At 34.9% G+C, this 26,308-nt stretch overlaps 4 protein-coding genes across 5 annotated transcripts; 3 read left to right on the forward strand and 1 right to left on the reverse strand.

The window, feature by feature from the left end:
• LOC104787787 (probable LRR receptor-like serine/threonine-protein kinase At1g67720) lies at positions 7,209 to 12,012 on the forward strand. Of its 2 annotated transcripts, none has more exons than XM_010513422.2 (15): positions 7,209 to 7,528; positions 7,823 to 8,360; positions 8,439 to 8,950; positions 9,079 to 9,211; positions 9,297 to 9,368; positions 9,464 to 9,532; positions 9,621 to 9,692; positions 9,771 to 9,839; positions 10,065 to 10,222; positions 10,305 to 10,558; positions 10,647 to 10,773; positions 10,857 to 10,922; positions 11,007 to 11,193; positions 11,267 to 11,399; positions 11,497 to 12,012. In XM_010513422.2, the coding sequence occupies exons 1-15, from the start codon at positions 7,456 to 7,458 to the stop codon at positions 11,821 to 11,823; spliced, it is 2,790 nt and encodes a 929-aa protein (XP_010511724.1). In that variant the 5' UTR covers positions 7,209 to 7,455; the 3' UTR covers positions 11,824 to 12,012. The 2 variants fall into 2 exon arrangements, with proteins under 2 accessions (XP_010511724.1, XP_010511725.1); XM_010513423.2 differs by having other exon boundaries at positions 10,317 to 10,558.
• On the forward strand, positions 12,412 to 19,250 carry LOC104787789 (very-long-chain 3-oxoacyl-CoA reductase 1-like). The gene is given in 6 exon segments (XM_010513425.2): positions 12,412 to 12,615; positions 12,618 to 13,212; positions 13,311 to 13,380; positions 15,978 to 16,023; positions 16,026 to 16,233; positions 19,117 to 19,250. Coding segments are annotated over 5 exon segments (951 nt in total). The 5' UTR covers positions 12,412 to 12,581; the 3' UTR covers positions 16,232 to 16,233; positions 19,117 to 19,250.
• On the forward strand, positions 17,932 to 19,250 carry LOC104787788 (very-long-chain 3-oxoacyl-CoA reductase 1). Its single transcript, XM_010513424.2, has 3 exons — positions 17,932 to 18,630; positions 18,707 to 18,776; positions 18,860 to 19,250. The coding sequence occupies exons 1-3, from the start codon at positions 17,999 to 18,001 to the stop codon at positions 19,112 to 19,114; spliced, it is 957 nt and encodes a 318-aa protein (XP_010511726.1). The 5' UTR covers positions 17,932 to 17,998; the 3' UTR covers positions 19,115 to 19,250.
• Positions 20,339 to 21,176, reverse strand: LOC104787790 (photosystem II core complex proteins psbY, chloroplastic). Its single transcript, XM_010513426.2, has one exon. It carries the CDS (start codon positions 21,041 to 21,043, stop codon positions 20,474 to 20,476), a length of 570 nt encoding a protein of 189 aa, XP_010511728.1. The 5' UTR covers positions 21,044 to 21,176; the 3' UTR covers positions 20,339 to 20,473.

Below are 26,308 nucleotides of genomic sequence, written 5' to 3' on the forward strand. Positions count from 1 at the left end.
TTTATAGTTATTATATAAAAATTTAGATAATTATGTTTCTACCCATTTTTTGTATTATATATATGTACATTTTTTGTATATCCGAACTTCTTTAAGTATATAATCGTATTTTGAGTGAATATTGATTTTAAAGACAATTATGTGATCAAGAAAACTCCATAATGCAAAGTGTATTGTAGGTTTAACTATAATACATGATACACACATACAACTTTATTTTGAAGCACGTTAGAATCTCAAAATAACCTTGCATTATATTGAAGACCCTTTGACAAAAAAAAAAAAACCTTGCATTATATAGTTTCCAAGAAAACAAATCCTTCAGAAATGGAACCTCACACCTAATATAAATCACTACATCTTGGTTAACCATTAAACCAAGAAAGTTCAACGTACAATAATTATCGTTTTAAGATATACGCCACATAACATGTACTTGGTTTAGCTCTTAAAAATAAACAATACTACAAAACTTGTATAGTTGTATTACATACATGTTCGGACTTCGTACACACCACGTTCATAGTGTATCGCATAATATACTCTTTAACTCGTTATAATGTTTCTACTTTATATGCATAATTTACGTTCCGGTTGTTAAATCATCAAGTCCGTAACAAGTTGACGTTAAACCCTTATTTAAGAGTTTAAACGTTTGATCTTTGACTCTGCAAAGACTTCAAATGATTTGACATTTATATTTTATTGTAAGAAAATTAGTAGAAACTAGAAAGACAAAAGAATAAAAAAAAAGGAAAATGGTACACAGCTTGTCATGCACAAAGCTTTTTTATGGATGAGGACGTGGCCCGTGGAGACTAGACAAAACCACAACAGATACTTCCTCACTAATGTTTGTTTCTTCTTCTTTTTTTTTTTTATAATTATATTTACAAGACAGCTAACTAATTGCACAAACTTTTTTGGCCATGATAAAAAAGAAAAACGCATTATACATATATAAACAGTGTTATTATTTGGGAGTTTGTGGATTTGCATAGTACACTTGGCCATGTATCTGTTTATGGGATCAGGGACGAGGTTTTCACGTGACCCGCATTAGCAGGAGCAATAGCTTGTTTCACTTTCATGATGACTATTTCAGTACTGTCCAACTTTTGTTTGTTAGTACGTATAGTATTTCGTATAATATATTATTGTGATGTACGTACGAAATGTATAACATATTAAAATGTCTCTCTAATCATGTAGAACATCACATATAGTATACTTATTACGTAGACTATTGTGAGAATCATAGTTTCTATCTAACACATGTTGAACATATAAAAATGTCTCAACCAAATTATGGAAGGTCAATGATGAAAAATTGGGAAAATTGTGCCGAATGTTACGTATGTTTTTTTCCCGGATTATAATCTTCCAATTATCATTAAAATTATCTTCAGCTACGGCTTTGGTTTTGAGCGAGTTCATCGTGAAAGTTGTAGTCGCAATATATATGTTTGGGTTGGTAAACACTAATACATCTATTGTAAAAAAAAAAAGATGCTTTCACTAGTTTATTTCCTTTCATCAAAATGTACCCCAAGTTACTTTTTCTGTCTACATAGTTTTCATCTATAGTTGTTCTTTTCGCATAAGATTTATCTGAAGGAAGCTTATCAGTTGATAGTCTTGATACAAGAAGAGAAGCAACCCAAAATAGTGATAAAAAGGGAGGAAAAATAGTGGAGTACTTTATTTGACCAATGGTTAATTTGACTATAGAATGGAGCCTACAAACGAGTAATTAATTTGTTCATTTATATATTCCTCTGTAGTTGTAGTAAAATGTGATACCAGATATTGTATTCTTGATTTTTTTATTTCTTTTGCCGTTGAACAATAATATTAGATATATGTTGAAGCAACATAACGTACCAATACGCGAACATAATTTTTTCACTCAGCTTTGTAACATAAGCCATCTTTCACTTGCGGTCGACGTTTTGGCAAAGTTTGTCCGTGTATAGATGGGGTAATGTCACTTCATTACAAAACTCATAAAACTAGGGGATTTATGTGTGTTCTACATTTCTTTAAGGCTGATCAATGCATCGAGGTTTCGAATACAAGTTCTTTAAATTCATTTCTTGTGTCTTTCTACATCAAGATTGAGCTAATTATTAAACTCCTACGACACATGCATCTTTAAATTAAAAAGTGTGTTAAAGAGATATGATCGATCCAAAACTATTTCTTACAACTATGTCCTAATTAATAATAATGTTAATTGATTTTGTGGGCCAATAACAATATCTACGGATTTCACAAAACGTAGAAGACGACGTATTCGCTCAGGGAGAGAATAATTAAGGGGGCTCTCTACTTAACTAAAAGATAAAATACGACTTTGAATTTATGTTTCTTCTCGTGTTTGCGTTTGTGCATATATTCGTCCATAGGTTAATGGAATATATGTTTATAGAGACATAGAGGTTTATAATAATAATGCGCCACAAAAGATGCACTAAGGTTTGATTAGACCCACACAATTAAAAAAAAAAATAATAGAGTCATTTTTCCCCAATCACCTGCCGACATGTGACACTTGTTATGGTCAAATTGTAAAATCCATAATTCGCAGAATGTCGTCATTTCATTGGCTCATGAGCGCTGCTTTGGAACATTAATCTTTAATTATGTCTATGTGCATGTAAATATAAATGCTAATGCTCTAATTATTGGGTGGTATATAAGTATAAAACCACTACCAATGAACACTAATCGTCCCTTTAAGTGAAGTTTCTCAGTACTTTAATTCACGATTTTTTATTGTTTGATACTACTATACTCTAATTGAGTAATTAGAAAAGTATAATAATTGCAAACCTATGAGTGTGTGTTTGTGTTTCCTACTTTCCTATAACGGTGTGACACTTATGCACCTCCATGCTCATGGCATATATAAGAACTTAAGTTATCACTAAAATTAAACTACCAAAAAATTAGATTAAGCATCAGTTAATACGATACATAAAGATACATAATATATAAGTCAAGACAAACTTAAATAAGAAAAATATGATATCTCTGCATGCTTAGATTTATACAAGACTAACAATAGTAAATAAAATTTTTCCAACGAATAAATTTAAGATATACTATAGTAAATAAATTTGCAACGAAGAGAAGCATCACAATTTTTGTAAGGTGCCTTTGCACTTATAATAGAACTAATCTAAGATAATTTATACGACATTTAAACCTAATGTACCTACCTCAATATATTTTCGATGCTATATATAACAAGGACGGGTAAACAGTAACTATGTTTTGAAAAGAAAGAATGTCTAATCATGTATATAACCGTAGATTTCAAATGGCTAAGGCTTATTTTGGAACGAGAGGACTTGGTTCATTTATGGAACGACTTTCATGGATCCAATGATAAGCACATTATAATTATTTTTGCCATCAAAAGTCTCCATAATCATTTGGTTGACACACCAACATACAAAAAAAAATATTTAAAATGCAGCTGCACATAATACCTGTTGTTATTGGCTATATATATATGTATATATAAAATAGTCGTTTAATTTGATAAAATTTACGATAATGGAATAATGTTAAACTCAAACGTATAATTCTAAAATTTAATATATATGATCTTCTCATAAAATTTAGCTATGAATTGTAAATTAAATAAAAACATTCACCATATATTATTTATCGAGGTTAAAAAGAGAATACTAACTACACAAAACATACAAATGGTAAGCTATATACCCCAAATATTTGAGATCAACTCATTACCGGTTTGAAGAAGACTCTATTTATGCTTTCTCTCGTAAAGAGAACATAAAGAGAGAACCAAGAAGACTATATAAAATTTGGAAGTCGTTTTCTCCATAAAAAAATGGATTGGCTAAAAGGTGAAACTTTTTGAGAAGTAGGGGGAGAGAATGAACTATATACATTCAAACAAGCATACAAATTTCAAAACGATTCTAAAACAATTATTATAATAATAAGTATTAAGAAAAGTAATTGAAATGGAAAATGCCCACTAAGAAAGTACTTTATCCGCACAAGGTGAAATTAACAAATATTTACGAAAAGAAAAAGGTGTGTGTGTATGATTGGTGTCCAATAAATTAGAAGGATCAAGATGAACTTCGTTCTTCTTATCTTTTTGTTCTTCTCTTATTCGTATTTTTAATCAAATTATTGTTCTTTAAATATTTGGTTTTTACAAACACCTTTTAAATATACAAATATAACTAAAAAAGAATGTGTATATAAAATTCCCTCCTACGATACTTCAGGTTATTTGATTTTTCACCATTTTATTCTCCTTCAACTTTTTTTTTTTTTCATTCTTTTATTGATTGGTATAGATACCTGATAGTGATGTATAACTCATTTTACTATATAATACTACTAGACAAAATATCTAGAAAGATCAAATGGTGCAAAAAAATTATGAGAAGGTCTTTGTATAAATGGGGGAGGTGCATGTTCTGTTTCTTTTTATCTCTATGCAAAAGTTGTTTCTTAATTCTTACAAGAAGTAATATATGAAGTTTTGATCGATATCATTTAATCGAGGTTGCTAATCAAACCTTAATCATAAAATTATAAATAAAAAAATTTCTATTTCCATCTTAAGCCCATAACATCGATTGTCGATAATCATGTGAAAACATGTTGGTTAGTTCAATGTATAATTTTGAACAAATACGTAAATTTAAGTTTCTATCTATATTTACAAAGGTTAAAAATTTATCTCTTATGACATTTTTCATCTTAATATAGGGATATTTTTTTTCAGAAAAAAATATTTAAATATTCGCATTTTGTCTTTTATTATCTAAAACTATCAAGATTCAAAACATTCCCGAGATCGCCTAAACTTTATATAAAACAAATTTTCATAAAAGTTAATATAATGAGTACTAAATGATTCTAAGAGTTACTTGAGTAGGTTGCATCCATACCAATCATATTAGGACGATGTCAAGTCCAAGATATCGAGATCTCTCAAAGATTGTTCTTTAATACTAATTTCATAAGGAAGTTCCCAAAATTAGTAAAAGCATGAGTGGCTAGTACATCAGCCATCTAGCATGAGGTTGGGGAACGATGAGACTTCTTATGTACATATCTTGGAGTTGCGAAAGACATCATTGTCTTGATTCATCAAGCATATTTGTGTTGATAGTTGATAGTGTATTTTGGGAATGCTAATCGTGCCTATCCACTTCGTATATGTTGAATGTATGACTCAATAAACATTCTACATTTCGTAGGAGAATAATACTCCATATACTCGTAGAACTGATGACCTAAATATATAACCAACTACTGCATCACATATAAATGTTATTCGATTGTTTTCATTTTTTTTTGTTACAACTAACTTCTTTCTTATTTGAATGTGCGATTACAATTTATCGAAAAAATGAGTGTTTTTGTGGTATATTTAGTACGTATATGTACACGATGAATGTATGACTTAATAAACATACTACATTTCGTAGAAGAATAATACTCCATATACTCGTAGAACTGATCACCTAAATATATAACCAACTACTGAACCACATATAAATTTTATTCGATTGTTTTCACTTTTTGCTAAAACTAACTTCTTTCTTGTTTGAATGTGCCATTACAATATATCAAAAAACAAATGAGTGTTTTTGTGGTACATTTAATACGTAAAAACAAATGATATCGTCAAAAAAAAAAAAAAAAAAAAAAAAAAAAAAAAAAAAAAAAAAAAAAAAAAAAAAAAAAAAAAAAAAAAAAAAAAAAAAAAAAAAAAAAAAAAAAAAAAAAAAAAAAAAAAAAAAAAAAAAAAAAAAAAAAAAAAAAAAAAAAAAAAAAAAAAAAAAAAAAAAAAAAAAAAAAAAAAAAAAAAAAAAAAAAAAAAAAAAAAAAAAAAAAAAAAAAAAAAAAAAAAAAAAAAAAAAAAAAAAAAAAAAAAAAAAAAAAAAAAAAAAAAAAAAAAAAAAAAAAAAAAAAAAAAAAAAAAAAAAAAAAAAAAAAAAAAAAAAAAAAAAAAAAAAAAAAAAAAAAAAAAAAAAAAAAAAAAAAAAAAAAAAAAAAAAAAAAAAAAAAAAAAAAAAAAAAAAAAAAAAAAAAAAAAAAAAAAAAAAAAAAAAAAAAAAAAAAAAACAAATGCATAATGCAGATGACTAAAAAATACTTGGCACCAAGAAATTTTTTTAATTAATCTTGTAGGAGCTTTTCCCAAACCTAATGTTTGTTGTACTTTGAATATATATGTTAAAAATATATTCTATCATTTTGTGTTCAACATCTTAATAATATTTAGAATAGTAATTGTGCGCGCATATTTATTTATACAATGACAAGTGACACCATATTTTAATTCTTACACATATAAACCTCATTTGATCCCTACCTTTTCTGTAGCTTTTCAATTAACAACAATATACATATTTTGGATCAAAACCTTCACTTTACTCTCTTTGTTAACTTTAAGGAAGATGCTAAATGTTGCAATTGTGCATTTTGTTAATAGCATATGCTAACTTTCATTATAATTTTTTCACATAAAAATTAACCAAAATTCTGAAATTTTATGTATTAAAGAGGAGCATAAAATAATTTTATAAAACATTCTTTCTCATATCTATCTTTTAACCGTATATTATTTCTCCTACAAACTCATATATCATCATATCATTAATAACATGTATGACTCAATATGGTAGGCGAAATATATATATTTTTTCTCTACATTAAATATTAATATTATTAATTAATTTTATAAAAAATTAAATTTATCTACATTGGAAAAATAACAGTATTTTTGAAAACTCTACAACTTGTAGAATATATTTATATTTTCTCAAGTTCATTGTCATACTGATACATTTCATCAAAAAAAAAAAAGTTCATTTTCATACTTTTTTTTTACTTTTTTGTTCACAAATTTGTTGTCATACTTATTTAAAGTTTCCAAGGGAAAAATAGAAAATGATCCGAGCCTAGAAAATTGAATATGGGCCTATTAATCATTATAATTGGGCCGTATTACACTTCCGTTGTTATAGATCACTTTCACAAACGCAGCCCAATGGATTTTGAAGAGGGAAAAAAACAACACACGCACACACATGGATGTAGTGTTGTACAATACAGTAGAGCTTGAATTAAAGTTTCCTTAAATTGTGTGTGACACCAACTTTGTACAAAAGCAAAGTGTAGCCAAAGCAGAAAAGGTGAAAAATCTGATAGCTTTTCTTTCCAGAATGAAGAAAAAGAAAAAGCTAATTCGAATATTATCAAAATAAAGCAGACAAAATTCTCTATGACCATTGTAGATGAACTCGACTTTTTATACCAAAATAAACAAAGTGGAAGTCTTTGTTCACTCTTATCACACGCTTTTACTTCTTTATCTCGTGACCCTCAAAGCCATTTTCTTTGGATTTATAAAGATTTAAGAGCCATCGATGTGTGTGTGATCTTCAAATGGGTCTATGCTCTGCTCACTTGGCTGTAACATGCTTGTTCATTGTACCTTGTGTTCTATCCCAAGTTACAGGTACAATCTGCTCTTAATCTGTTTGTTTAAATGCACAAAAGAGTGTCTTTTGTGCGTGTGTGTGTGTGGAAAGTCTTGTTTTTGATGTGTTCTTGAAGATGTTTTTGATTTGCAATCATAAAGCTTTTATCTTTAGATTTGAAAAACAAGGTTTGCCTCAAATTCTCCAATTCTTACTGTTTTCTGGTTCAAAAATGTCCTAAGCAAAGAATTGTGTAATGGAATTTTAGCGTAGGAGACTCTTGTCAAGCTTTTTACTGTTACTGTAGTTTTGATGAATGGCTATATTTGCAGAGTTTGTGAGTATAGATTGCGGTGGCTCAAGCAACTACACTGACCCCAAAACTGGACTAGGATGGGTTTCAGATTCAGAGATTATCAAACAGGGAAAGCCAGTAACTTTAGGCAGTACCAATTGGAACTCGATGCAATACCGTAGGAGAAGAGACTTTCCAACAGATAACAAAAAGTATTGTTACAGACTCAGCACCAAAGAGAGAAGGCGATACATTGTGAGAGCAACATTTCTCTATGGTAGCTTGGGTAGTGAAGAAGCCTACCCAAAGTTTCAACTCTACTTAGATGCAACCAAATGGGCTACAGTGACTATTCAGGAAGTCTCTAGAGTTTATGTTGAGGAATTGGTCGTAAGAGCAACTTCAAGTTATGTGGATGTATGTGTATGCTGTGCTATCACTGGCTCTCCTTTCATGTCCACTCTTGAGCTTCGCCCGTTGAATCTTTCGATGTATGCCACTGATTACGAGGATAGTTTCTTCTTAAAGGTTGCTGCCAGGGTGAACTTTGGTGCTCCAAGCATGAATGCCTTGAGGTAAAACTCTATTGACACTCTTCTTTCCATTAAATCATTCACAAGCAATTGAAAATGCTGAAAGACATTCTCTTTTAGGTACCCGGATGATCCATATGACAGAATATGGGAGTCAGATATTAATAAGCGGCCAAATTATCTTGTTGGTGTGGCTCCTGGAACGACAAGAATCAGTACATCTAAGAGTATAAACACATTGACAAGAGAGTATCCGCCTATGAAAGTCATGCAAACAGCAGTAGTTGGAACACAAGGACTGATCAGCTATAGATTAAACCTGGAAGACTTCCCTGCCAATGCTCGTGCATATGCTTACTTTGCTGAAATTGAAGACCTTGGTGCCAATGAAACCCGGAAATTTAAGTTGGTGCAACCATACTTCCCTGACTATAGTAATGCAGTGGTGAATATTGCTGAGAATGCCAATGGGAGCTATACTCTCTATGAACCTAGCTACATGAATGTGACTTTGGATTTTGTTTTGACTTTCTCGTTTGGGAAGACAAAGGATTCTACTCGAGGGCCACTCCTAAGTGCAATTGAAATTAGCAAGTACCTGCAAATATCCTTGAAAACTGATAGGAATGATGGTGAGTACTAGAGGCTACTGCCTTGTAAATTTCTTCTTTATATCTTTTTCCTCATATATGATGCTGCTGAAAATATGCAAGTAAAAATTTGTTGAATAAGAGCTTACAGAAGGTGCCTAATTATGCAGTGTCTGTTCTTGATGCAATTCGTTTGATGTCCCCTGATAGCGATTGGGCCAATGAAGGAGGAGACCCTTGTATCCCAGTTCTTTGGTCGTGGGTAAACTGTAGCTCAACCTCACCACCTAGAGTCACCAAAATGTAAGATCTATAAAAATAGTTTTACACAAGTAGAACAAAGTTTGTGAATATTCTTGAGATGACCGTTGTGTGCACCATATTACAGTGCTCTATCAAGAAAAAATCTGATGGGTGAGATTCTGCCTGGGATCAATAGTATGGAGGCATTGACAGAGTTGTGAGTGGTTCGATGCTGCATTAGAGATATTGTCTTGTATTAGTTTCTCTTTGTCTCTCTATCATTCTGAGTTGAGTAAACATGTTCTTTTATAGGTGGCTTGACGGTAATGGTTTGACTGGAAATCTTCCAGACATGAGCAAACTTGTCAACCTGAAAATCATGTAAGCTTGCTATCTTGACTAATATTTTTTTTATAGTTGAAGACACTCGAATATCAGAAAGCTTCACTTTGCCTCATCTTCTCTGCAGGCATCTAGAAAACAACCAACTTAGTGGTTTACTCCCACCATACCTTGCCCATCTGCCTAACCTACAAGAACTGTATGTAATCACAACTGATACCTCGGTTGCCATTATCCACTAGACATGACAGTTTTAACGAATATTACTGTCTGGCAGGTTCATAGAAAATAATTCTTTCAGAGGACCAATTCCTTCAGCATTGTTAAAGGGGAAAGTTTTGTTCAAGTGAGTATGCTACAAGTTGATTTGTCGAACACAAAAGTGCTTTCTAGCATTTGCTCGGAAGAGAAATTTACCCTTTTATCAACAGATTGAGTTCAACATGACTGTTGAAACATTTTAGTGTAGACATGTCAGAAGTATACCATCGTTTAGAATTTTCACTTTTTTATGGAGTTTCCTCTTGTTGTGCTAATAGCCTAATACACAGCTATAACATGTTTTCCCCAGATATAGTAATAACCCTGAGCTTCAGAACGAGGCACAGCGAAAACATTTTAGGCTGATACTGGGACTATCAATAGCCGCTGTCACATTTCTATTGCTGCTAGTTGGCGGAAGTCTTGTTTTACTATTTGCCCTTCGTAAAACCAAAAGAGCTGATAAAGGTACGTTGACATTGGCTTGTGATAAATTAGCTGTTATCCGGTTTTTCTCAAGTGTATCACTGTCTTACTTATGTTTCTTCAGGTGATCCCACAGGAGCTAAGAAAAAAGATTTAGCAGCTTATTCAGCTGTGCGGGGTGGACACTTATTAGATGAAGGTGTAGCATATTTCATATCGCTTCCTGTACTAGAAGAGGCCACCGAGAATTTTTCCAAGAGAGTTGGAAGAGGAAGTTTTGGGTCTGTCTACTATGGTAGGATGAAAGATGGGAAAGAAGTTGCAGTTAAGATAACTGCAGATCCTTCTAGCCACTTGAACAGACAATTTGTGACTGAGGTATTAACTGATTTCCAGCTATTGACTTACTGCAAATGCTGATATTGGCTTTCTGTAATCAAATGATTGAATTGGAACAAATGTGCAGGTTGCTCTTTTATCTAGAATTCACCACCGGAACTTGGTTCCTTTGATTGGATATTGTGAAGAAGCAGATCGGCGTCTTTTGGTGTACGAATATATGCACAATGGATCCTTAGGAGATCACTTACACGGTTACTACCAACTTCCCAGATTTTCCTCCTGCCTATTTTGGTCTATTCATTCTGTGAATGACTCAGGAATCAATTCTTGACAGGTTCAAGCGACTTCAAGCCATTAGACTGGCCAACTCGGCTACAAATTGCACAAGATGCTGCTAAAGGTTTGTAATACAATTTCAAGATTAAATCTTTAGTGTGGTTATAATATAAATCCCTTGGACAGACGAAACTTCAGATTATTACAGGTCTTGAGTACTTGCATACTGGCTGCAATCCTAGTATCATTCACAGGGATGTGAAATCAAGCAATATTCTCCTGGACATTAACATGAGAGCCAAAGTGTCTGACTTTGGTCTCTCGAGACAGACAGAGGAAGACTTGACTCACGTGTCCAGTGTCGCAAAAGGGACCGTTGGATACCTTGATCCAGAGTAAGGCCAACAACACAAACTCACAAAGTCTTCCCTTTAATGATCTTTGAGTGATACTGCATTGTTTTGACAGGTACTATGCTAGTCAGCAGCTGACTGAGAAGAGCGACGTCTACAGTTTTGGCGTTGTTCTCTTTGAATTGCTCTCTGGAAAGAAACCAGTCTCCGTGGAAGATTTTGGTCCTGAAATGAATATTGTCCACTGGGTAAGCACCTCTACATCTTCTCTCCATTCAAAACTTTTCACCCTTCACAGTTTAAAGTACTGATCCCCCTCTCTTTTCTTTTCTTGTTCACCAACAGGCAAGATCACTGATCCGTAAAGGAGACGTATGTGGGATCATAGATCCATGTATAGCAGGCAATGTGAAAATCGAGTCAATATGGAGAGTTGCTGAGGTAGCAAACCAATGCGTTGAGCAGCGTGGTCATAGCAGGCCAAGGATGCAGGAAGTGATAGTGGCGATACAAGACGCTGTCAGGATCGAGAGAGGAAACGACAATGGGTTAAAGTCATCGAGTTCAAGCAGCTCAAAGGCGCAATCATCTCGTAAAACCTTGCTGACTAGCTTCCTCGAGATAGAGAGCCCTGACATCTCAAGAAACAGCCTAGCTCCAGCTGCTAGGTGAATCCTCTTGAAGCTCCATCGTCACATAAATGAATACATTTTATACGTATTGAAATGAGTGTATGTAAAGCAGTGTATTTCCACACACTTCTGACATTTACACTGTAGATGATGTTAGTTGACCAAAAAAAGAAGAAGATGGGTGATTAAGTAGATAGCACAAAACCAAATTTAAAAATGCTTTCCGTAACAACAGCTACATTACATAACATGTAATATGAACGTATAACGTAGAACAGAGTTAAGTAATATCATAAGGTAAAAGATGCTTTGCGATCTGTCTCCTATGCTGACGAAGATTGACAAATTTCCAAAAGTTCTTGCATGGTTTGTCTGGAATAGCCCATTGTCAAAAGATTCAAAACACATGATACTACATGCATCATTCATCATCAAACATTTGTCACAAAAAATTGCATTTTACTTCATTTAACTGCAGCTAATCATCATGTGAGCTTAGATTTATCAGTTATGGTATGTAAATGTAAATCTATCAACATCAAAGGTGCCAACTTCCATACTCAAACATCACATGAAACCAAAAATTTTCAAGGAAAACAACAAAATTAAATTAAAAAATAATGGTGAGAGAGAGACAAAGAAGAAACAGAGAGAGTAGTTAATTCCGGTGGTTTTCAGCTCATCTACTTCTACCCACCTTCGTCCCTTCCGCCCAAATTCAATTCCCATCTTCCTCTCTCTCCATAAAAACCCTAGCTTTACTCATCTCCTTCCCAAAATTCTCAACCTTTCTTTCTCATGGAGATCTGTACTTACTTCAAATCCCAACCCACTTGCTCCTCGTTCTCTTCGTTCTCGGGTCAATCTCCATTTTCAAATTCATCTTCACCCTCCTCAGATCTTTCTACATCTACTTCCTCAGACCCGGCAAGAATCTACGCCGTTACGGTTCATGGGTACTCATCACCGGACCAACCGACGGAATCGGTAAAGCTTTCGCCTTTCAGTTAGCCCAGAAAGGTTTTAACCTCATACTCGTCGCTCGTAACCCCGAGAAGCTCAAAGATGTCTCTGAATCGATCAGATCCAAGTATGGTAAGACTCAGATCTTGACCGTTGTGATGGATTTCTCTGGAGATATTGATGAAGGTGTGAAACGGATCAAGGAGACCATTGAGGGTTTAGATGTTGGGATTTTGATTAACAACGCTGGGATGTCGTATCCTTATGCTAAGTACTTTCATGAGGTTGATGATGAGTTGGTTAATAACTTGATCAAGATCAATGTTGAAGGAACTACTAAAGTTACTCAGGCTGTGTTGCCTAATATGCTAGCCAGGAAGAAAGGTGCTATTATCAATATGGGTTCTGGTGCTGCTGCTCTGATTCCTTCGTATCCTTTCTACTCTGTTTATGCTGGCGCTAAAACGTAAGGAGTCTTGTTGTGTTGTGTGCTGTGTTGTTTGTTTTGAGCTGATGCTTTGAGTGGTTTATAGTAGTGATATTGTTTGTTTTGGTCTTTCTCAGGTATGTGGATCAATTCACAAAGTGTCTACATGTTGAGTACAAGAAGAGTGGGATTGATGTTCAATGCCAGGTGAACTTTTCTGAATCATTTTTCCTTTGGAACATGATTTTGCTTGAGATTTTTGTTGGAAATTGTTAATTACTTTTTAAGTGTGATCTTTGTAAGAACAGAAGTAGGATTAAGGTATGAGTAAAACCAATCTTATCTTTGTAGGATACTAGTTCTTGGCTTATCAAAGTCAGTCGTTTGCCTCATTTAAAGTAGTGGCACAAGTTTTGTCTGATGATCTAGATAGGAGAATATGTAAACGTTAATTCTTGAATCCTTAGAAGATGTGATTCTGTCATGGTTTCCTGACTCTGTTTCTGTTTATTTAGAGCCTTAGTGTGTCATTAGTGAACTTAGAAGGTTGATGATTGTTGTTAGTTTTACTAGTTTTTTTTGCAAAGGAGGAACTATTGCATTACATGTCTCTTTGATGAGATACTTCTATGATGTGAGGTCTCGTTTCTGATTGTTTATATTAGGCCTGGGCAAAATACCCGGATCCGAATATCTGATCCGAACCCGATCAAAAAACCCGATCCGAATCCGTATCTGAAATTGTAAAATACCCGAACGGGTTCTAAATCTCTAAATTCGAAAACCCGAATCCGAATCCGATCCGAACTGAAATCCGAACGGGTATCCGAATATACCAACATTATTAATATATAGTACTAATATATTAGTAATATTTATAACTTTAATAATATAAATGTTCAAAATATTCATATTTTTAAAAATTTTCGACAATTTGAAATATTTAAACTGTTTATTAGTATTTTTGGGTAAAAAATATTCTAAATTTTTAGATATATTGCGTATTATTGAATAATTTNCGATCAGATCCAAGTATGGTAAGACTCAGATCTTGACCGTTGTGATGGATTTCTCTGGAGATATTGATGAAGGTGTGAAACGGATCAAGGAGACCATTGAGGGTTTAGATGTTGGGATTTTGATTAACAACGCTGGGATGTCGTATCCTTATGCTAAGTACTTTCATGAGGTTGATGATGAGTTGGTTAATAACTTGATCAAGATCAATGTTGAAGGAACTACTAAAGTTACTCAGGCTGTGTTGCCTAATATGCTAGCCAGGAAGAAAGGTGCTATTATCAATATGGGTTCTGGTGCTGCTGCTCTGATTCCTTCGTATCCTTTCTACTCTGTTTATGCTGGCGCTAAAACGTAAGGAGTCTTGTTGTGTTGTGTGCTGTGTTGTTTGTTTTGAGCTGATGCTTTGAGTGGTTTATAGTAGTGATATTGTTTGTTTTGGTCTTTCTCAGGTATGTGGATCAATTCACAAAGTGTCTACATGTTGAGTACAAGAAGAGTGGGATTGATGTTCAATGCCAGGTGAACTTTTCTGAATCATTTTTCCTTTGGAACATGATTTTGCTTGAGATTTTTGTTGGAAATTGTTAATTACTTTTTAAGTGTGATCTTTGTAAGAACAGAAGTAGGATTAAGGTATGAGTAAAACCAATCTTATCTTTGTAGGATACTAGTTCTTGGCTTATCAAAGTCAGTCGTTTGCCTCATTTAAAGTAGTGGCACAAGTTTTGTCTGATGATCTAGATAGGAGAATATGTAAACGTTAATTCTTGAATCCTTAGAAGATGTGATTCTGTCATGGTTTCCTGACTCTGTTTCTGTTTATTTAGAGCCTTAGTGTGTCATTAGTGAACTTAGAAGGTTGATGATTGTTGTTAGTTTTACTAGTTTTTTTTGCAAAGGAGGAACTATTGCATTACATGTCTCTTTGATGAGATACTTCTATGATGTGAGGTCTCGTTTCTGATTGTTTATATTAGGCCTGGGCAAAATACCCGGATCCGAATATCTGATCCGAACCCGATCAAAAAACCCGATCCGAATCCGTATCTGAAATTGTAAAATACCCGAACGGGTTCTAAATCTCTAAATTCGAAAACCCGAATCCGAATCCGATCCGAACTGAAATCCGAACGGGTATCCGAATATACCAACATTATTAATATATAGTACTAATATATTAGTAATATTTATAACTTTAATAATATAAATGTTCAAAATATTCATATTTTTAAAAATTTTCGACAATTTGAAATATTTAAACTGTTTATTAGTATTTTTGGGTAAAAAATATTCTAAATTTTTAGATATATTGCGTATTATTGAATAATTTAGACTAAATTAGATATTACAATTTTGAGTTTTGTGAAGTTCGGGTAATCCGAATCCAAACCCGAAATACCCGAACCGAACCCGATCCGAACCCGAAGTCTAGAAATACCCGAACGGGTCTTATACCTCTAAACCCAAAAACCCGAAAACCCGAAAACCCGAAATACCCGAACCGAACCCGAACGGGTACCCGAATGTCCAGGCCTAGTTTATATAGGCCGTTTATGTCAAAGAATGTCAAAAGTGTTGTGACCTTAGATAATTAAACGAAACCATTTTTCAGATGTACTTTATAATCCCTGTGTCAAAGATTATATTCGCTCACTGTGTCACTTTCCATGTATGTTAAAACTGAGTGTGGAGTTGTACATCACCAAAACAACTTAATGGGTCCACTGCTCAATAACTTTTGTTACCTTTGATTTATATGGCTAATTGGGTGAGTGTTTTCATAGGTTCCCTTGTATGTTGCGACAAAGATGACAAAAATAAGAAGAGCATCCTCTTAGTTGCATCACCAGAGGGTTACGCAAAGGCAGCACTGCGTTTTGTAGGCTATGAAGCACAATGCACGCCATACTGGCCTCACGCTCTCATGGGTGCAGTTGTCTCTGCATTGCCCGAAAGCGTTTTTGAATCGTTTAACATTAAGAGGTGCCTCCAGATCCGGAAGAAGGGGCTCCAAAAAGACTCCATGAAAAAAGAATGAAACTTTGAGGTTGAAGGTACTGCAAAAATATCTTCCTCTGAAGTTGTTAGTTTCTTGCGAGCTTATGTTTCCGAATCTTTGTAAGACTTGTACGCTTTAGTTTCCTTATTTTAAGATTAAAAACCCTACCGTGCACAAAAAAAAAAAAGATCAGTTTTTGATCCGCAAGTTTTAATTTTTTTTTGTGTTTTTTTTTTTTCACATCAAATAAAACTAACCTGACGCTCTCTCTGCGATCGAATTATACCCTTATCAAGCTCATCGTTCTGTTATCCAATACGCTCGCTTATCCAAAAAAAAAAAAAAAACCGGAGCTTTCAAACTCCGCTCATACTCATTCTGACTTTATCCAATGTTTTCTTCCTCTTATCAACAGCGAGAGTTCGAGAGATACTGATATGCGTCCTTCTTCAACTTTACGCTTCCTCCCAAGGATTTCGAACTTCTGGCAAGACGTATCTGGTCCCGTTCAAACGGATTCGAAAGAGAATTTTGATAGAAAAAGTTACGTATTATAAGGAAGGAGAAGAGTATTTATACGAAAACAACTAGGACAACACACAGAAATAAAAATGGGACTAAATGGATCACAATGGGCTCTACAATAAGTATGTGGTCTTGTCTCATTAAATAGGTCTTTTGGAAAACCCATTGAAGCAAAACCAAAAGAGGGAAAAAGAGTACAAGTCCACACACCTCCACTGCATCCTTTTTAAGAGGCTTGAATCACAAGTTCACAACCATAGTGGTTGGACAAGCACACTAAAGACTATCCTGAACTTGATGTAGGAGTGTAGTGATGGTTTGACTTAGCAGTTTTGTCTTTGACCTCGTCAAGAGACCGTTGGGAACGTGCAGGGCTTCCTGCAGAACATCTTCTTCTTCCTGCAGAACGTCTTCTTCTTCATCCTGAAGCTGTTCCTTAGCTCTAAACTCTTCAGATTCAAGCTGTTCCTCACCTCCAAGCTTCTCGGGTTCAAGCTACTCTGTAACTCCTTGTTCCAAACTTTCCATGCTCACATCATGTGCCGATGATAGAAGTCCAAAGTCCAGATACTAGTATCATTGATTGAATGACACGAGATTATTTTATATAAGCGGCCGTCGGTATGAAAGACAGAAAGAGTACCAAACTCTGGTATTCAAAGACCTCTTTCTCCAGATCAATGAGTCACGATATTCATGGTTTAAAACTTCCACAAGTTTCCGAAAATTTTAAAATGTTTTCCGTAACAAACTGCTACAGAACATGTACGTATAACGTAGGACAGAGTTAAGTAATAGTATCATAAGGTAAAGATGCTTCGCAAATCGCAATCTGTCTCCTATGCAAAGTGCAGATGAATTGATCATTGACAAATTTCCAAAAAAGTTTCTTGCATGTCAAAAGATTCAAAACAAATGAATTGACACAACATGCCTCATTAACTCTTCATCAACCATTTGTCCCCAAAAAATTTCATATAACTCATTGCATTCTACTATTTTTTTACTATTTGAAACCTTGTTCTGTACTGCAGCCCATCATCATCTGAGCTTAAATTTATCATTCATTTATGGTATGTAAATGTAATTCTATCAACATCGAAGTTGCCGACTTCCAAATTTATTAGAAAGATAACAAAAAAAATAAAAATAAATAGTTAATTCCGGTAGTTTTCAGCGCAACTTCTACCCGCCCAAATTCAATTCTCCTCTTCTTCTTCCTCTCCATAAAAACCCTAACTCTCCTCATCTCCTTCCCAAAATCCTCAACCTTTCTTCCTCATGGAGATCTACACTTACTTCAAGTCCCAACCCACTTGGTTCCTCGTCCTCCTCGTTCTCGGGTCAGTCTCCATTTTCAAATCCATCTTCACCCTCCTCAGAACTTTCTACATTTACTTCCTCAGACCAGGCAAGAATCTACGCCGGTACGGTTCATGGGTACTCATCACCGGACCAACCGACGGAATCGGTAAAGCTTTCGCCTTTCAGTTAGCCAAGAAAGGTCTTAACCTCATACTCGTCGCTCGTAATCCCGAGAAGCTCAAAGACGTCTCTGAGTCAATCAGAGCCAAGTATGGTAAGACTCAGATCTTGACCGTGGTGATGGATTTCTCTGGAGATATTGATGAAGGTGTGAAACGGATTAAAGAGACGATTGAGGGTTTAGAAGTTGGGATTTTGATTAATAACGCTGGGATGTCGTATCCTTATGCTAAGTACTTTCATGAGGTTGATGGAGAGTTGCTTAATAACTTGATCAAGATCAATGTTGAAGGAACTACTAAAGTTACTCAGGCTGTGTTGCCTAGTATGCTAGCGAGGAAGCGTGGTGCTATTATTAATATAGGTTCTGGTGGTGCTGCTCTTATTCCTTCGTATCCCTTTTACTCTGTTTATGCTGGCGCTAAAACGTAAGGAATCTTTTCTTGTGTTGTGCTGATGCTTTGAGTGGTTTAAAAGTAATGATATTGTTTTGTTCTTTCTTAGGTACGTGGATCAATTCACAAAGAGTCTACATGTTGAGTACAAGAAGAGTGGGATTGATGTTCAATGTCAGGTGAAATTTTTTGAATCAATTTTGTCTTCTTGGAACATATGATACCTTTGATTAATAATATATATGGGTGATTGTTTTCATAGATTCCCATGTATGTTGCGACAAAGATGGCAAAAATAAGAAGAGCATCCTTCTTAGTTGCATCACCAGAGGGTTACGCAAAGGCAGCAATGCGTTTTGTAGGCTATGAAGCACAATGCACGTCGTACTGGCCTCATGCTCTTATGGGTGCAGTTATCTCTGCATTGCCCGAAACCGTTTTTGAATTTTTTAACATTAAGAGGTGCCTCCAGATCCGGAAGAAGGGGCTCCAAAAAGACTCCATGAAAAAAGAATGAAACTCTGATTACTTACAAAAGTTTCTTAATTCCTCTCTCAAGTTGTTGGTTTCTTGAAAGCTTCTGTTCCAGAATCTTTGTATACCCTCTGTTTATTTATTGATTTAAGCAATAAATTGAATAAGTTTTGAGATCATTTGAATAAGTTTTGCTTTTGGTTTGCGTCTCTTCAGGGTCAACGTACGGTAAGATTTGTAATCTTTAACCCAAAACAAAACAGACGTTATGTCACGTTGACAGGTATCAGTAACGTATTACAGTGATACTTAGGCAACCAACCCATGTGGCCATTGGTATTGCACAAATTAGTTTGTTACATACTCCATCAATGCATTAATATTAGTGCTGGTCCTGCTTCCATGACCCGTCTTGATTTAGTCTCATGCCCGCATTAGTTTCCATGTATCAAAACGTTTACCGGTAGATAAAGGTCAGGTTATCGGATTCTGATTTTATACTAGTCCCATGCCCGCATTACATACCATGTTACTGCAAACAAAAATATTGTCCAGTGAATTGTGGAAAGAAGTATTAGGTTGAGCTAAGGGAAATATGTGACCTATGTGGGATTTATGAGAATCTAAGGAAGAAGAAAATATTGATTTTAAGAGGCGAGTGAAATGCTTCGGAGACATCAAGGAAATGAGCTTGAACGAAGTCTCTCTAAGGTTTAGATTAAAGCGTGATAGAAATTCTCAAAAGATGGCACATCCCTCATGTTATTAAAAATTAATAAGTTAAACTAAACAATGGAAGGAAGTGTGGGACTGCGAAATGAGTTCCAACAGGAAGCATACATGACATGAGTAATGAGATGCAATACAAGAAATTTGACAAGAGACGCAACCCTCAAAACTACGGTCAACTCTTTATTGATGCCTCTTTGGATCAAAAAGCTGGAATAGAATGGTCATAGCACAATAGAAATGAACAGAAAAAATATGTATCATCATTTCATACCAATTCCAAGTCTCCTATAGCACTAGAAGAATCGCCGTTTCAAGAAATTATCAAGCAATATTCAAGCTTAACTATATATGGAGCAGTCACATTTGTGTGGTGACTCCATTGCTGAGAGTTTAGCAAAACAAACACTCTCCTCTCTCTATATTGTATCTTGGAACTTGTATTCAGATTCTAATATAGATAATTATATAAAGTTTATGTTAGGATAAATGCAACCTAGTTACAGTTAAAAATTGAGTATGATACTTAGACGATCGATAAAAGAAAGGAAAACGAGATTAGTCCAAAATTTAAACATAAAACTGTCCATGAAACCCAACAAAGGATTAATTTTACATTTGAATTCCAAAGATGATTAATAATAATATTTATATATATATATATATATAAGATTTAGTCCCCAGACCTCATCTTGTTGAGTTGGTTCAAAGCTGGCTGCAATATGTTGTAAAGAACCCAAAGCAGTGCTGGTGTCACCACAATCAACAACAACTGTCCTCTGCTGTCTGAACCAGCCGTAGCAGCTTCAGCCGCCGCGTATGCCTCTGGAGGTGGAGTCAAAAGCCCTGACGCTGCAAGACCACCACCAATACCTAGACCAACGGCGATACCTCTGCTCTCACGCATCTTGTTGATCTGGTTAAGAGCTGGCTGGAGGATGTTGTAGAGGACCCATGCAATGGCTGGGACGATGGGGAGGAGAAGAGCTATGCCACGGTTGTCGCTAGCAGCGTCAGCCGCAGCGAGCTGGGCGATCTGCTGGATGGCTAAGGCTGGCTCAGAGTAGCTGAGGGATGAGAAGACGGCTCCGGCTAGGGCGGTGCTTGTGACGGCTAGAGATACGTTGGGTTTTGTTGTGTTTGGGATGGAGATGAATGGTTTGGGTTTGGCTTGGTTTTGGAGTTTAGGAGGAGATGGGTTTAGAGACATGCACGTTGCTGATGTCGCCATAGTTGCTGCCATTGTGTCTTGGCTCTGCTCTGATGATCGGAGAGGCTTGGAGGTAGGTGAGGTAAGATGAGATGAGATGAGAGGTTTGAGGAGTTTGTAAGATGGTTTTTGGGATTATAGGAGAGAGGATGACCAGTGGAAATGTTAGCTTCTCGATACTTCTCTTATCCAATGAGACGAGGGTTGGAGATTTTGGTGAGATATGAGCCACAGAATCTATACCTTACTCTCTTTTTCTTATCACTTCGTTTCTTAATTTTTAATTATGTCATCATTAACAAATGACTTATATTGCAATATTCAATTACTTCTTCACAAACTTAAGAGGTTAATAATATAAAAAAGGAAAAAAAAAGAAAAAAAAAACTTAAGAGGTTAACTAAAACATGTTTATTGTAATTTCTTGTAAAAAAAAAATTCATTGTTACCAAAAAAAACCTACCAATTTATCTTTTTCTTTTGTCAAACCTACAATTTTGTTTGAGATTCACTGTTATACAATATATTTGGATAAATTGCAATGTTTAGAGATTTAATGAAAAACAAATGATGAAGTCGTTTTGGAGCCTAATGTGTGACTTCTAAACATTATAAATTATAATTCAGTAAAAAATAATATAATGTATGTGATTGAGTTGTATGATTAGAAAGTATAATATTTGAATATATTGCAATTATGATTTAAAACGATGTCGTTTTGTCTCAAACAAAATCGTTTTATGTCAACTAAAAAAACCTAGTTTGTTGAAGTTGGTTTAGGATTTTTCCATTCAGGCAGCATGGATAAAATGATAAACAAGATCAGTATATGCATGATACCAAAGAAGCTTAAAGCAGAGAGACTGTCTGAGTTTAGATCGATTAGCATCAGTAATGTAATGTATAAAATCATTGCAAAGGTAATGGCTAATAGGCTCAAGAAGGTGTTGCGATGAATGGTGTCAGAAACTCAAACTGCTTTTATCAAAGAGTGATTGATTACAGACAATATCCTAGTAGCACACGAGCTTTTCCATGCTCTGGATTCGCTAAACAAATGCTCAGAGGATTTCGTTTCAATAAAAACTGATATATCCAAAGCGTTTAACAGAGTAGAATGGTCGTTTCTGCGGGATGCTCTAAAGCTGCTGGGCTTCTCTGAGAAATGGATTGGTCTGATTATGGGTTGTGTGGGCACAATCAACTAACAAGTGCTAATCAATGGTACACCACATGGAGAATCATTCCGACCAGAGGTTTACGACAAGGTGACCCATTGTCCCCATATCTATTTGTTCAGTGCTCAGAAATTTTGGTAAGAATGTTGCAAGAGGCAAAGTGTGAAGGAAAGATTACAGGGCTTAAAGTAGCTAGAAGTGCACCCCCAGTCTCTCATCTTTTGTTCGCTAACTTCTACTCAGTATTTTGTCTTCACCATATGCTCAGTATTTTGGATGAATACAGTGTAGCATCTGCCAAGTATGGAAAACAAAAGCAAGCCCTAAGATCCAACATTTCTATGGAGGTGTCTGAGCAACTGTATCTCAGTGCAAAAAAAATCTGTCTCATCGCCATCTATCTAGAGATGACTTTTGTTTGAGGTGTCCCCATGAAGAAGAAACGATAAATCATCTCTTGTTCAATGCTCTAGGCAGGTATGGGCATTATCTCCTTTTCTGGCACCCCCAAGAGGAAAATGGTCTGATTCTTTATGTGAAAACATGTTCTTTGTCCTGAATGCTGCATCGCTCTATCCACAATGAGATGACTTGGAAACTATTGTTCCATGGATGTTATGGAGACTCTGGAAATCTCGAAATGAGTATATATTTAAAGGAAGAACTTTAATGCTCATGATACAGTGGAGAAGGCTTTGGAGGATGCCGAGAAATGGAATCAAAGGAATGGGAATGAGGAATTAAATAGTGGACTATGTACCGAGAATGACTGAAGTCGCAAAGTGGAAGCCTCCCCCAACAGAGTGGGTTAAATGTAATACTGATGGAGTTCGGAGTAGAGAGGATACTCGAAGTGGTACGGGTAGGTCATTCGGAATGATACTGGTGACGTTCTATGGATGGGAGCACAGGCCATTCGACATGTAAGGTCAGTGATCAGGGACGTATGGTAAGGGAGGCAAATTCCTTTACTGTTTTATTTTTAATATTCTTTAATAGTTATATAAAATTCTTAGTCCATTTAAAGAAAAAGCAAAAAGTGTCTTAGGCTCCTTACCAAAAAAAAAAGTGCCTTAGTCTAACTTTTTATTTATCCAACGGCCCTTTTGACAAAAAAAAAAAAAAAAATTATCCAACAGTCCATGTAAATTTAATCTAAAATTTTATACAGCCCACTAAAAAACAAGAAAAAATTAAGCAATTTATGGCCTACCATCGTTGACCTAGTTATTATAAAAACAAAAATTCTTTTTCACTAAATCATCTTCATTCATCGTTCTCTTATCAAGCCGCAGTAACACACACATAATAAATCATGAGCAATGTAAGTAAATTATTTATAACTATTTCATATTAATGCTAAATGCTAAGCACAATTTGTAGGTATATGTATATATTTATTGATTAGCGAAAATCAATTCTAATTAACTATATAAATTTACTCGTTTGGTTTATGAATCATGCTCTTATTTGTTTCTGTTTTTATTCAATCTTTGAAATTCTGATTATGCATTGTTGATTTCTAATATGTTGATATAATAATTATTTTTGATAGGTGCCAATTGATAAAAATTTTAAACAGAAGCATACATCGATATGTTCTGAAATAATTTGGAGAATTTTCCTTGGGATCCTGTGGATAGGAAGAGAATTCTTGATTACCATCCTAACGAAAGAGATGATGTCAGACGCAAATATATGAATAAATGTCCTTGTCAACCTCGCGGTCATGGTTTTCCTAAAACAGCATCAGAAAATAAATTGAGACGATTCAATCCAACTTGGTTTGATCTTTATGGCAGTTGGTTGGAATATAGTATGAAAAAGACAAAGTGTTTTGCTTGTTTTGCTACTTGTTTAGAGATTACACTGAAAATAAAGGTGGAAGTGATACATTTGTGACAAAAGGTTTTGATACTTGGAAAAGTTCCAAAAAATTTGGTGAGCATGTGGGATCGGTGAATAGTTTTCACAATAATGCATTGAAAAGGGCTGATTCTTTGATGAGACAAGATCAATCCATCGTTCATGCTTTCTATAAGCAAGATGAAGCGGCAAAATTTGAATACAAGATCAGATTAAATGCTTCAATTGATGTGTCTAGATATTTACTATGACAAGGAATACCTTTTGGAGGTCATGATGAGTTTGTGGGATCAGCTAATAGGGGTAATTTCTTAGAGCTTGTGAAATATGCCGCAATGCAAAATGAACTTGTAAGTAAAGTTGTGTTAGAGAATGCTCTGAAATGTAATCAAATGGTCAGTCCCAAAATTCAGAAAGATATAGTTCATTGCTTTGTAGAGGAAGTTATTGAATCTATTATTCAAGATGTTGATCATGATGTGTTCAGCTTGTTGGTAGATGAATCTGCAGATGCTTCTAATAAAGAGCAAATGGCTATGGTTTTGCGCTTTGTTGAGAAAAAAAGGATAGTTAAATAAAGATTTATGGGTCTTATTCATCTTCCAGAAACATCTTCTTTATCTTTGAAATGTGTTGTTGATTCATTGTTTGCTAAACATGGATTAAGTATCAAGAAGTTAAGAAAACAGGACTACGACGGAGCAAGTAACATGAAGGGTGAATTCAATGGCTTTACAGCTCTAATTTTGAGAGAAAATTGTTCTGCCTATTATGACACTGTTTTGCACATCAGCTTCAGTTGGTTGTCGTGGCAATTGCTAAAAAACATTTTGAAGTTGGAGATTTCTCTAATACGATTTATGTCTTACTTAATATAGTTACAGCTTCGTGTAAGAGGAAAGACATGTGATAATAGGATTTTTGTCTATCTATCCTAGCAGGTTCAATTAACCTTATGTAGTGCAACTACATAAGGTTAATCCAAATGGGATGATGCTATCACTCAAGATGCAATCAAGCAATCACAAGTCAAGCTAATTCAAAGAGTGGTTTTATATCTAACAATCCTAGAATGATTAGAATGTAAAACGGAAATGAACTACAGAACTAGAAACGAACATGCATGAAAAGAAGTAAACATGAGTAAAAACAGAAACGAGTCTAAGCATGAACTAAACAGCAAGAACAGAAACAGTCTCAGGAATGCAATAACAATCAGAAAGATAGAAGTCCTAAGGATGGGAGTAATTGATGTCGGCGGAGTCTCCTAGTCTACAAAGTGTTTAACATGCCACAAGCAAACTATCCCTAGACAATGAACATCACAACTTAGCTAATCCAATCTCTTGACATAAGCTACTAAGACTCAAATACTTCCAAACCTAGCTCTCGCTAGAGAAACATGATCAAACAGGCATGACAAACAAGTTCATTCACGTCAACAAACATCCTAGACAACTGATCTCTTAGGCTAGGAATGTAAGTCTCTAGCACTAGTTGGTCAGACATTTCATCGAACACCTTTTGGGTGTGGAAATATCTAAGACCTAGTTCCAATTGATCAGAGAGAAACTAGTATTTCTAACTCTAGTCCAGAAGGGAGTCATACGAATCTAAACTTAAAACACTCTACATACTAAGATTCTCCACCTAATCTATCTCATCCTCAAGAACTCTAACACTACTCGGATCTAGAAATCATCATCAAGGATACAAACTCATAAAACATTGAATCAAACATCATCAGATAGATAAAAATGAGATGGACAACTTTGTAGAAGAAATCAAATGCAAAAACTAAATAAGTTCAAAAATATCTGAATTACAAATCAAAAAACGTTTTAGGTGGCTAGATAAACCTTAAGGTAAAAAACGAGATGTCTCGAGTAAAGACTTAACAAAAAGTATTTATAGTAAAACATGGAAAGCCCTAAAATATTAAACGACAAGATAGAGAGACGGTTCGAGAATCGGGTTGGCTGAGTCAGAGCGTCTTTCTTCCTGACGTGTGCGGTCGAGTCGGTGTGTGCTGTGCGCGTCGAGTGGAGTGGCGTCGACTCGAGCTGGGTCGAGTGGATTGGCGTCGACTCAAGATGGGTGTATATGCATCCACTAAAACGGTGATAACTCTTCAACCACGCCTCCGATTGGCTTGAAATAAACGGCATTGGAAAGATGACTCAATTCTCCACAACTTTGATGAAGACGTAGAAAGATGAATCCCAAAGTGAAATCTTCACTCGACTCGATTAAA

Source organism: Camelina sativa, chromosome 5 (assembly GCF_000633955.1).
Source record: "Camelina sativa cultivar DH55 chromosome 5, Cs, whole genome shotgun sequence".
In the NCBI taxonomy this organism is placed as follows: Eukaryota; Viridiplantae; Streptophyta; class Magnoliopsida; order Brassicales; family Brassicaceae; genus Camelina; species Camelina sativa.

Coding starts and splice junctions, on each gene's coding strand:
- LOC104787787 (XM_010513422.2), top strand. CDS start 7,456: ATGGGTCTATGCTCTGCTCACTTGGCTGTAACATGCTTGTTCATTGTA. Junction 7,529..7,822: donor TGTTCTATCCCAAGTTACAG/GTACAATCTGCT, acceptor CTATATTTGCAG/AGTTTGTGAGTATAGATTGC. Junction 9,693..9,770: donor CTGCCTAACCTACAAGAACT/GTATGTAATCAC, acceptor ACTGTCTGGCAG/GTTCATAGAAAATAATTCTT.
- LOC104787788 (XM_010513424.2), top strand. CDS start 17,999: ATGGAGATCTACACTTACTTCAAGTCCCAACCCACTTGGTTCCTCGTC. Junction 18,631..18,706: donor GTTTATGCTGGCGCTAAAAC/GTAAGGAATCTT, acceptor GTTCTTTCTTAG/GTACGTGGATCAATTCACAA. Junction 18,777..18,859: donor GGATTGATGTTCAATGTCAG/GTGAAATTTTTT, acceptor TTGTTTTCATAG/ATTCCCATGTATGTTGCGAC.
- LOC104787790 (XM_010513426.2), bottom strand. CDS start 21,043: ATGGCAGCAACTATGGCGACATCAGCAACGTGCATGTCTCTAAACCCA.